The sequence below is a fragment of the Phyllobates terribilis genome, unplaced genomic scaffold (genome assembly GCF_046119375.1).
Source record: "Phyllobates terribilis strain yellow unplaced genomic scaffold, ASM4611937v1 Scaffold_8__6_contigs__length_399053987, whole genome shotgun sequence".
Taxonomy (NCBI): Eukaryota; Metazoa; Chordata; class Amphibia; order Anura; family Dendrobatidae; genus Phyllobates; species Phyllobates terribilis.
Window position 1 is genome coordinate 148,092,950 of NW_027362768.1, and position 12,539 is coordinate 148,105,488.

General features: G+C 43.1%; 1 protein-coding gene across 1 annotated transcript in view; it reads left to right on the plus strand.

The window, feature by feature from the left end:
* The window catches only part of FAF1 (Fas associated factor 1), a 264,708-nt gene that overhangs the window by 18,468 nt on the left and 233,701 nt on the right, over positions 1 to 12,539 (plus strand). The window contains exon 2 of the mRNA XM_073643500.1: positions 10,642 to 10,710. Coding sequence (XP_073499601.1) covers positions 10,642 to 10,710 — 69 coding nt within the window. The remainder of the gene's footprint in view (positions 1 to 10,641; positions 10,711 to 12,539) is intronic.

Consider the following 12,539-nt stretch of genomic DNA (forward strand, 5'->3'; position numbering starts at 1 on the left):
CTAAGGTTCATGGTTACCGTGTTCTCCTCTGGAGGCCGCTCTAAGGTTCATGGTTACCGTGTTCTCCCCCGGAGGCCGCTCTATGGTTCATGGTTACCGTGTTCTCCCCTGGAGGCCGCTCTATGGTTCATGGTTACCATATTCTCCTCTGGAGGCAGCGCTAAGGTTCATGGTTATCGTATTCTCCTCTGGAGGCCGCTCTAAGGTTCATGGTTACTGTATTCTCCTGTGGAGGCCGCTCTAAGGTTCATAGTTACTGTGTTCTCCCCTGGAGGCCGCAGTAAGGTTCATGGTTCCCGTGTTCTCCCCTGGAGGCCGCTCTAAGGTTCATGGTTACCGTGTTCTCCTCTGGAGGCCGCTCTAAGGTTCATGGTTACCGTGTTCTCCCCCGGAGGCCGCTCTATGGTTCATGGTTACCGTGTTCTCCCCTGGAGGCCGCTCTATGGTTCATGGTTACCATATTCTCCTCTGGAGGCAGCGCTAAGGTTCATGGTTATCGTATTCTCCTCTGGAGGCCGCTCTAAGGTTCATGGTTACTGTATTCTCCTGTGGAGGCCGCTCTAAGGTTCATGGCTACTGTATTCTTCTCTGGAGGGAGCGCTAAGGTTCATGGGTACTGTATTCTCCCCTGGAGGGAGCGCTGAGGTTCATGGTTACTATATTCTCCGCTGGAGGCCGCTCTATGGTTCATGGTTACCGTATTCTCCTCTGGAGGCCGCTCTAAGGTTCATTGTTACTTTATTCCCCTCTGGAGGCCGCTCTAGGGTTCATGGTTACCGTATTCTCCCCTGGAGGCCGCTCTAGGGTTCATGGTTACCGTATTCTCCCCTGGAGGCCGCTGTAATGTTCATAGTTACCGTATTCCCTTTTGGGCAGTATACCTCTATTATATAGCAATGGAACATGTATTAAATCAGAGGCACTCGACGAGTCCATTAGGCTAAGTGCTTGCTGCATTAGTGGCCCGTATACACCACGGTCTGGATGGATGCTTGGGTATTAAAGATGAGCTCATCGCGTCTTGCAACCCCGGCCTAGGTCGGTGCTCTCTGGCCGTAGACTGGAGCTGCACAAATTTCCTAATCTTCCGGGAGCCCGAGCTTGGCTAATGATTTGCTGTGCTGGTGTGTGGTCACCTGGGCGCCGTGCTGGGGAAGTCATGCCAGGCCCGCAAATCAAAAGCCTCACCGAGGAACCTGGAAGGTAGGGACATTTCCGCAGCTCTTGTCCAAAGTTACCTAGGCTGGGGTTGCGCGAACCGATCCGCTCAACTCTCCTAGATAAGAATCTACCAAAAGGAGCAATTGCAAAAAAATATATATTCAGCATTGTACCCTCTTATTTTTTTTTTTTGCGGTGGTTCTTATGAATTATGCTGTTGGTTTTTACATCCTTCGTGTCTACTACTCAGAGAAAGCAGTATTGGGTATATTAGATTGAAAGAAACACTCCTCCTCCTCCCTCCAAAATTTGTATCCTCTTAATATGTTACAATAATCATATTATATATCACTGTGTACTTACAATTGCTCATTTTGCATTACTACCCAGCTAATTCTTCTCTTTTCCATTAGGCCTATGATACCACTTGATTAAAAACTGACTAGCTGAATCCTTCTAAGCTCTATGTCGAAACCGGAGGTCAGTTTTCTCTGTATGAGTCATAAGTCACTGAAAAAGTCCCTGGGAGGAGGGAGCAGCTGGGTCAGGAGGTAAAGAGGGGAATGATAAATGCAGGGACAAGAGACTTCCTGTTTCTACATAGAGCAGAGAAAAGAGAAGAATTTAATGGGTAGAAAGGCAAAATGAGCAATTGTAAGCACACAGTGCTGTATAATATGTTGAGGATAAAAACTTTGATGGGAGGAGGGCTTCTTTAAACGTGGTTTATCCTTTGGTATATAAGTGTTACCAGGAATGTCTGGATTTTACTTGTCCTCTTCATACTTGTGTGGTCACTGAGTATACGTGTATAATGGAGTCTGTGGCCAGCGTATAACACGGCGTAAAAGACTCTAAAATAAGTACTCCCCAAATACACAATTAAAAGTGGGTCATATAAAGGCGACTGGTTTTACTGTGCCGTCCTATTTGGTAGTTGTAGCCTAGATCTGAGTCACTGAATGTCTCCCTCCTCCATACAGTAATTAATTGTAGCATTACCTGATCAGGCCACATTCCTGCTTGTTTAATTACATATAAAGTTCTAGTGCCGTCTTTGGTATTCTTTATACGTTCCTCACCCAGTCTTATTCTCCAGTGACTCCTCATATAGAGTAGGTGCCTGTCGCTTTGCAGGACCCGGTCCATCAGCCCCTGACTCTTACCTTACTGTATCTGCAGCTTCTTTCTTGATTAGCTGGACTGACCTGTCACTCTGCAATGATCCAGCTAATCAAAAGAGGATCCGGGGGATGCCATCAGGTGAGAGATGGTTCTCGGGACTCCAGTCCAGGAGCCAAAGCTTTCTGTCTTGGCTGATGCAAAAAAAAGGCAAGAAAATGGGCTGAAAAGGAGTGCTTCTGAGGAGGGGTGAGGGGAAGAAAAAAAACAACAAAACACTTACACTGAATAGATATCTTGAATGCGGAAAACTTTGTTACAGCTCAATCAGCCTGCTGCTTCCAGGTACGGACATCCTATTCAGGTGTCATATTGTAAGACAGCTGAAAACAAACAAACAAAGAAGAAAAGGAGCGCCAGACGAAAACAAAAAAAGGAGCGCCAGCTGACGAGCACAGTAGGTCCACACTGGGAATAGGAGAGTTGAAGGATTAAGGCTTCACTTACTTCATAGGGGGGAGAAAGGTTCCCATCCCCCTTCTTCCAGGTCAGCCTCTCCTCCTTGCACACAGAGCAATGTAGTGGAAGTTAAACCATATACTGGAGTGATTGCCAATCCAGCCAGAGACTCGCAGAATTAACTTAATTGAAAAGGATACTTTTACATCTCAATAGCAAATAAACAGAGCCAAATCTACTGGTTTCAGGGGAAACCTGAAACCGGTAGATTTAGCTCTGTTTGTTATTGAGTTGTAAAAGCAAAAATGCAATGTGTGAACATAGCCTTAAAGTGTTTTGCAAGTCCTTGGTCCACATTTTTTCCAGTCCAGAGCCCTGCAAACTGACTACTATCTATCTACTAGTAGATAGATTGCAGGGCTCCCCTGGTCCAGCTGCCACTGCTTACCAAGGCGGGCACTGACACTGGACCAGTGGCCTTCAAATCCTTTTGCTCGACTCTTGGTCTTTGGCTGCTCTCGCCATGTATGGAGGACTATTGTGGGGCCCGTTATTCTGTATAGAGAACTATTGTGGGGCCCGTTATTCTGTATAGAGAACTATTGTGGGGCCCGTTATTCTGTATGGAGAACTATTGTGGGGCCCGTTATTCTATATGGAGGACTATTGTGGGGCCCGTTATTCTATATGGAGGACTATTGTGGGGCCCATTATTCTATATGGAGGATTATTGTGGGGCCATTATTCTGTATGGAGGACTATTGTGGGGCCCGTAATTCTGTATGGAGGACTATTGTGGGGCCCGTAATTCTGTATGGAGGACTATTGTGGGGCCCATTATTCTGTATGGAGGACTATTGTGGGGCCCGTAATTCTGTATGGAGGACTGTTGTGGGGCCCATTATTCTGTATGGAGGACTATTGTGGGGCCCATTATTCTGTATGGAGGACTATTGTGGGGCCCGTAATTCTGTATGGAGGACTATTGTGGGGCCCATTATTCTGTATGGAGGACTATTGTGGGGCCCGTTATTCTGTATACTGGTTAGCCCGCGAGTTTGTCGAAGTTTTTCATTTTGGCCCTCTGTGTGTTTGCGTTTGACATCCCTGATGTAAGGGAAGTGTTATCTGAGTAATGCCGGCTATGCCGGGTCAGGTCTTAATTACTGTAGAAACATAATTATACAACGTAATAGAGAGAAACCGATAATAGCAGCATATCACAATATTGATGTCAGAGATCTTTTTCTTAGAATTCTGGATATTCCCATTGCTCTGTTGAAATGGAAGAATTGGTTAAGAACTGGTTACCTTGTCAATAGGTTGTGTCCCTACATAGTGTCTGTATCTCAGTGACATGGTCAATTTATGCATATACTGCCAGGAGGAATAACAGAGGAACAGCAGAATGTAATGTTCTAGAAAAAGCTTCTCCAGAATTGTTATTTACATGTGGAATGTAAACACACGTGGCAGGATAGCGCACCGGTCCTCCTTAAAGGGGTATTCCCATCTCCAAGATCCTATCCCAATATGTAGTAGATTTAATAATAATAGTAGCAAGTACCTCCAATTAGAAATGTAGTATAGTTCTTCTGATTAGCTATGTCTCTTACCTCATGTGCAGGGCATTGCAGTAGTTTAGGTATCCATGGTTATGATTACTCGTGTAGTGACAGTTAGTTAGCGGTCGTAACCATGGATACCTAAGCCATTGCATTGCTCTGCACATGGGGTAAACGACATAGGTTATCAGGAGAACTATACTACATTTCTAATTGGAGTTATTTGCTAATATTATTATTACTACTCCTACTACATATTAGGATAGGATCTGAGAGATGGTTTACCGCACATCATAGATTTCTCATTCACCCACCAAACAGTGACGTGTGGAGCTTGGAAATACTAAACAAAATTCTGCCTTTTTTTGGAAATATGGTCAAATTATAACTAAAAAACCCCCATATAAAACAATGACTTCATACTGGATATTTCCCATAAAATTTAATGGGGTTTTCCAGGCATCGGGGTTTTCACTGGGCTCCAGAGATGAGATACTGCCGTCATGTATCTGTCTATGGCCCATGTGTGTTAAATGTGAATTTCCTTTTTTTAACCCTTTTACAATCGGGACGAGTCTGTGTACAACGACCCAGTGCGGCTCCTTTACAGTCCTGTAATTACTTAGGTGCTTCCGCAAGACGCTGTATCCTGACCTAGGAGAGAATTCCTCTGTATTATGGCCTCTGATTGAGCACTCTGTGATTTTCATTTTTGTTAGGATCCTTTAAAACAAATCTGTCACCACCATTTTCCCAATAAATAGATCTCTCGGACCTGATGAGGCTGGGGCACTTACTTCGTAATCCCACATTAAAATGACAGTGTAATTATGAAATTCTCATTCTATTAGCAGGCAGGAAAACTTTTATATAAGATTGTGCAGCCATTCTGACGTGGATTTTCACAGTAAGTACACCTGCCTCATCCAGTTTAAGATATGCATTTATTATGCATGCAGCTTGTACGCAGCACCTTTCCTTTGAGGGGGGGGGGGGAAGCATAATATCCCCTCCCCCTCATAGCCTGAACAGCCACTACTTCGCCATTTGCCTGTCTCCTGACATTAACATCCGGCTGGGAGCGTCATGTTACCGCTGCAGGCAGTCAGTGACCTCTAACTGGAAGAAAGTGTTAAGGCCGAATGAGAAGATAGATGCTGCTGTCTGTCAGCCATCTGTTACCTGGAATCTTTATATAATATATATATATATATAACTCAATGGTAACCCTTTCCCACAAAATGATGTTAAAAATGTGCTTTTTGCAGAAGGGTATATAGGACGGACTGAAGATCTGAGCCTGCTCCATACATTGTGTTACTCAGCTGGCTCTCACTCTCGCTGTCTTAGCTAGTTTAGATATCGGCCAAAAAGACCATAAAAATGAGCAAAAAAAATACATTTTTACATGGTGACAAATGTTTTTTATTTTTTTTATTTTTTTTCAATTTTTTTAAAGTACCTCAAAATGGTACCAGTAAAAACGACATCTCGCCTCGCAAAAAAAAAAAAAGTATTCACACAGATGCGTTTACTGAAAAAGATGCTAGAGGTCTCAGAAAATGACGAAACAAACTTTTTATTTTATTATTGTTTTTTAATTCTCCCCAAATGACGTTTAACATGTAATTCTTATATATATACACACACACACACACACACACACACACACACACACACACACACACACACACACACACACACACACACACACACACACACACACACACACACACACACACACACACACACACACATATATATATATATACATACACACACATACACACACTGAAGACATACATATATATGTGTATGTATGTTTTCAGTATGTGTTTGTGTGTGTATATACATATATTATACAATTTGGACATTTTCAGCATATTTGGATGGTAACTTAAATGAAGCAATTGAAAAAATACAAATTGTCTAGCAGGAAAAAAAAAAACAGAAAACCATCATACGACTATGGCAGCGAGAAAATATAAAAGTTATGGCTCTTTAAAACATGGAGAGAAAAAAACAAAAAGTCAGATCTTCAAAGGGTGAAAAACCTCTTAGGCTATGTTCACACCTTGCGTTTTTGTTGCGTTTTTTTTCTTGGCTGTAAAGAAGCTGCTTACAAAAAGCAGGTTTTGCTGCATTTTTGCTGTGTTTTTATTGTCTCTAGTGCATGTTGATAAAGTTTAGTGCCCCCACCCCACCCAAAAAAAAAAAAAAACATGATGAAACTTCATTTAGGTTTTTGGACCAAAAACACAGCAAAACCTGATACCTGCGTTTTTTGCTGCGTTTTTGCACTTGACATGTGACTTGCTGCAGTTTGCAAACATATTTAACCCTTAACATGGTCATAGAAGTAAAGTTACCCCCAGCCCCACAGTCTGAGCTGTCACTATGGTGGGGGCGGCTGCTGCAGTCACATTACACCACATATCCTTACGCCAGAAAGTCCAGAGGAGGAGCGGACCATAATAATTATGAAAGTTCACTTTGACGAGCGGACATATAGGATGATCTCTCCATGGTTGTGTATTTTTACTTTCGGGAGCCAAAGATTATAACTTCTATAGACCATAATTTACTGCTGCTCCATGACCGATGTGCATGTCTCCCCCATGTGGTGAGGAAAGGTAACTACAATCTAATAATATAGTGAAAGTCACTAGTGCTGCTTACCTGTGAGTTGTCAGATACCCCATAGACCCATTATTGGGATACCTGTGGTCACCCCTTGTCCTGATCTCCGGTAATTTAGTGGGGAGTGCACTCTGGGTTCGGCTTTCTGCTACTTGTAAACCCGGTGAGACCTTTTCTTCTTTTTGTCGCTGGTAAGAGGTGGGTGCACTCACAGAAGTGGAGCCAAACAGGCATGAACCCACCATATGTGCAGCTGCACAAGGACCTAATAGGCCATAGTCACCATAAGGACTTGTTCACACGCTGCATTTCTGCTGTGTTTCTGCAAATCCTTGCAGATTTGAACCACCAAAGCGTTTTTCACATCTGCAGCATTTCAATTAATTCAGCTTGGTTTTTTTTTTCGCAGCTTTTTTTTACCCTTTCAAATGAATGCAAGAAAGCGTCAAAAAATGCAAATATTTTACACAGGTTTTTTTTTTTTGTGCCAGATTCTGCTGCAAATACTCATTGTGTGCACATATCCTTAAAGGGTACGTCCATACAGGAATTTCCTGCAGATTTAGTTGTGGAAATGCTGTGAATTTTAACCTTTTACATTTGCAAAGCGGGACCTCAACCTCAATGATCGACATGTTTCAGATTTCAAATCCTGTCCATTTCTGCTGCAGATTTTCTCTGGATGAGATGCGTCCGGGAAAATCTGCTCCTGATTTGAGCCATGTGAACATATCTGAAAAGCGTACTTCATTATATTGCATGTCAGTAAATGGATCTCGGGTCTTGTAAATAATGGGGGATTGAGAGGAAGACATAAGGGGTTCTCTATGATGAGCTATAAAATAGTATTTAGATCATCCATGTAGCTGGATCTATGTGACAAAAACAGAATTTGGTCTCTTACAGTATTTCAAAAATGCTATAGTGCGCCCCATAAGTAGCATGTGGCTTCCATTTAAAAGGTTTTAAATGATCGTCTATCCAAACGATGAGTCTTCACTTGCGGTCACAGGCGTTGGACCCTCACCTATCCCAAAAACTCGGCACTAAAAACATGTAGCTAAGAGATGAGGAGCGGACTGTATGGCCTTAAAAATGTGTTCCGAAAAAGTAATCCCCTATCCAAAGGACAAGTAATAATTTACAGATCGGTGGGGATTGCTTGGACCCCCGTTGATCTCCAGGACCAGACTTTAACGTGCCCCTTTTTAATGGGGTGCTCCATTCATTCTCTATGGGTCTACTGGAAATAGCAGAACGCTGTACTTGGCAATTGTTAGCTGTCCCATTACTACGGGGCATTTTACAGCCCTATTCTCCAGATCAGTGGGGGTCCGATAGATCAGACCTCTTTAAATACACTGCTCAGAAAAAGGGAACACTGAAATAACACAGCCTAGATCTGAATGAATGAAATATTCTCATTGAATACTTTGTTCTGTACAAAGTTGAATGTGCTGACAACAAAATCACACAAAAATCATCAATGGAAATCAAATTTATCAACCAATGGAGGCCTGGATTTGGAGTCACCCCCAAAATTAAAGTGGAAAAACACACTACAGGCTGATCCAACTTTGATGTAATGTCCTTAAAACAAGTCAAAATGAGGCTCATTATTGTGTGTGGCCGCCATGTGCCTGTATGACCTCCCTATAATGCCTGGGCATGCTCCTGATGAGGTTGCGGATGGTCTCCTGTGGGATCTCCTCCAGGATGGCACGTCAATACGAGCTGTGGCAAGAAGGTTTGCTGTGTCTGTCAGCGTAATGTCCAGAGGCTGGAGACGCTACCAGGAGACAGGCCAGTACACCAGGAGACGTGGAGGGGGCCGTAGGAGGGCAACAACCCAGCAGCAGGACCGCTACCTCCGCCTTTGTGCAAGGAGGAACAGGAGGAGCACTGCCAGAGCCCTGCAAAATGACCTCCAGCAGGCCACAAATGTGCATGAGTCTGCACAAACGGTTAGAAACCGACTCCATGAGGGTGGTATGGGGGCCCGACGTCCACAGATGGGGGTTGTGCTCACAGCCCAACACCGTGCAGGACGCTTGGCATTTGCCAGAGAACCCCAGGATTGGCAAAGTCGCCACTGGCGCCCAATGCTCTTCACAGATGAAAGCAGGTTCACACTGACCACATGTGACAGACGTGACAGAGTCAGGAGACGCTGGGGAGAGCGATCTGCTGCCTGCAACACCCTTCAGCATGACCGGTTTGGCAGTGGGTCAGTAATGGTGTGGGGTGGCATTTCTTTGGAGGGCCGCACAGCCCTCCATGTGCTCGTCAGAGGTAGCCTGACTGCCATTAGGTACCGAGATGAGATCCTCAGACCCCTTGTGAGACCATATGCTGGTGCGGTTGGCCCTGGGTTCCTCCTAATGCAGGACAATGCCAGACCTCATGTGGCTGGAGTGTGTCAGCAGTTCCTGCAAGATGAAGGCATTGAAGCTATGGACTGGCCCGCCCGTTCCCCAGACCTGAATCCGATTGAGCACATCTGGGACATCATGTCTCGCTCCATCCACCAACGTCACGTTGCACCACAGACTGTGCAGGAGTTGGCGGATGCTTTAGTCCAGGTCTGGGAGGAGATCCCACAGGAGACCATCCACAACCTCATCAGGAGCATGCCCAGGCGTTGTAGGGAGGTCATACAGGCACGTGGAGGCCACACAATACTGAGCCTCATTTTGACTTGTTTTAAGGACATTACATCAAAGTTGGATCAGCCTGTAGTGTGTTTTTCCACTTTAATTTTTGGGGGTGACTCCAAATCCAGGCCTCCGTTGGTTAATAAATTTGATTTCCATTGATGATTTTTGTGTGATTTTGTTGTCAGCACATTCAACTTTGTACAGAACAAAGTATTCAATGAGAATATTTCATTCATTCAGATCTAGGATGTGTTATTTGAGTGTTCCCTTTATTTTTTTGAGCAGTGTAGTTGATAACTTATAAAGGGGGTTTCCTCTTTGGACAAACCCCTCTCCCCCGACAAACAAAAAAAAAAAAAAAACAACAACTTTTCTTTACTCACCCTGCCCTGGTCCAGCCCTGGGTCTTTTCCGCTGCTCTTGTTGTCGGTTATTGTCTGCACATTGACAGCGCTGCAGCCATTCGTCTGTGAGCTCAGTGGCTCATGCCATCAATTCAGGCAGAGCTCATTGATTGGCGGCAAACGATAACAGATACCGGGAGCATCTGCGGAGACTCCAGGCCGGACCTGGGAACAGTGAGAAAAGCACAGTCTGTTTTTATTTATTTATTTATTTATTTTTTGTATAACACAAACTTGCCGGAGATGAGTGGTTTTCTTCAAACTGGAAAACCCCTTTAATGATGGGGCCATACCCTTGTTGGTACCAGGTTCTGGGTGATCTGTATCTGGCACATTGTAACGCTTTCTCTCTCTTTATTTTACAATGAGATTTATTGGCAGATATAGAAGCCCCCCATAGTGACTTATTAGATACTGGTGGAAATGTTTGCATTGTGCCGTGCACACGGTGTCCGCTGCTCGCTGGATGTGGTTAGGAGAAAGTTCATGTATAGTTCAGAGTTTGGTAAAACATTACTTTCCAGCGCGCTGAGATAGAGGAGGTGACACCGATACGAGTACGGGCGCTGCTGCCAGCCTGAAACCAGAGAGCCGGCCGCGCTGTAACCCTTTGTGTTCTCTTCTCCCCTCCAGGCATGCACCGGCATTGAGAACATCGACGAGGCCATCACACTGCTCGAGCAGAACAACTGGGACTTATTAGTAAGTTTATTTTTTCTCCTATTTGTTTCCAGTTTTGCATTTTTTTTTTGTATCTGAAATATTAGTAATTCTTTTCTTCTGCTGTAATATTTTTTTTTATTTTGGCCATGTTCAGATTCTGGTGTGGATTAAGCATTCTCCAGATAATACCAGTGAGCCGGGGTTATCGTACACTCCATCCACCTACGGAGTCATCAGTATGCTGCAGAATTCAACCCCCGTAATATGGACTTATATATACGTACTGATGGGGTGTTAGTTCCCGCATCAGAATATGTCCCAAGGATGGCGCTAGAGACCTTAGTGCATAATAAGGCACATTCGATTCTCACTGCACAAAATAGTACAAGCAAGCAAAATGATTGCAGGATCAAGTCCTCTGGAAGGACTAAAATAGAAAAAAGAAGTACAAAAAAGTTTTAGAAAATGTTTTAAAAAAATTCTATATATATATAATGTGTGTGTGTATATATATATATATATATATATATATATATATATATATATATATATATATATATATGCAGTACAGACCAAAAGTTTGGACACACCTTCTCATTTAAAGATTTTTCTGAATTTTCATGACTATGAAAATTGTACATTCACACTGAAGGCATCAAAACTATGAATTACCACATGTGGAATTATATACTTAACAAAAAAGTGTGAAACAACTGAAAATATGTCTTATATTCTAGGTTCTTCAAAGTAGCCACCTTTTGCTTTGATGACTGCTTTGCACACTCTTGGCATTCTCTTGATGAGCTTCAAGAGGTAGTCACCGGAAATGGTTTTCACTTCACAGGTGTGCCCTGTCAGGTTTAATAAGTGGGATTTCTTGCCTTATAAATGGGGTTGGGACCATCAGTTGTGTTGTGCAGAAGTCTGGTGGATACACAGCTGATAGTCCTACTGAATAGACTGTTAGAATTTGTATTATGGCAAGAAAAAAGCAGCTAAGTAAAGAAAAACGAGTGGCCATCATTACTTTAAGAAATGAAGGTCAGTCAGTCCGAAAAATTGGGCAAACTTTGAAAGTGTCCCCAAGTGCAGTTGCAAAAACCATCAAGCGCTACAAAGAAACTGTCTCACATGAGGACCGCCCCAGGAAAGGAAGACCAAGAGTCACCTCTGCTTCTGAGGATAAGTTTATCCGAGTCACCAGCCAATTTACAAAAATCGATAAATAATGTGGGTAGCCTAGAAACCTTTTTACAATAAATACCCATTAAAAAAATAACCTTTAATATTGACGTTTAAAACTATTAAGAGTCTCACAACAAATACTAAGTAACAAGAAAAAGACCTAAAATATAGGCATGTGATCCGAACCTGTTTATATAAATCACCCCAATCTTAATATTCACTCTGTGAGAGTGTCTTAAAAATCCATTAGTACAACCCAGGAACACCTAATAACAGAAGATTGGACGTATCCAGACAGGATCACCATAGCACAATACATAAAGGGAATAGTACACTTTTATCCACAGAGCATAGAAAAGGACACTCTATAATAACAATGGGGCACCATAGATCCCCTAATTAAGTTGATACATCCACCTCACTAAGAGGAATTAATAATCCTAATTGGTATTTTAAAGGATATATTTCCAGGACACAGCATATAAGGCCTCCCAGGCCTCCCCAATTTGGGGGCCTGACAGTATAAAGTGCATTGCAGATTCCCTTATAGCAGCATTTTATCAGGGATAACTAACCCCCTGCAGTAATATTCCACACAGGAATACCTATGTAGCCTTCACAATGAGCCAAGCCTTATTAAAAAATAAGACATATACAGACATAATTTAATTCCAAAAACAATA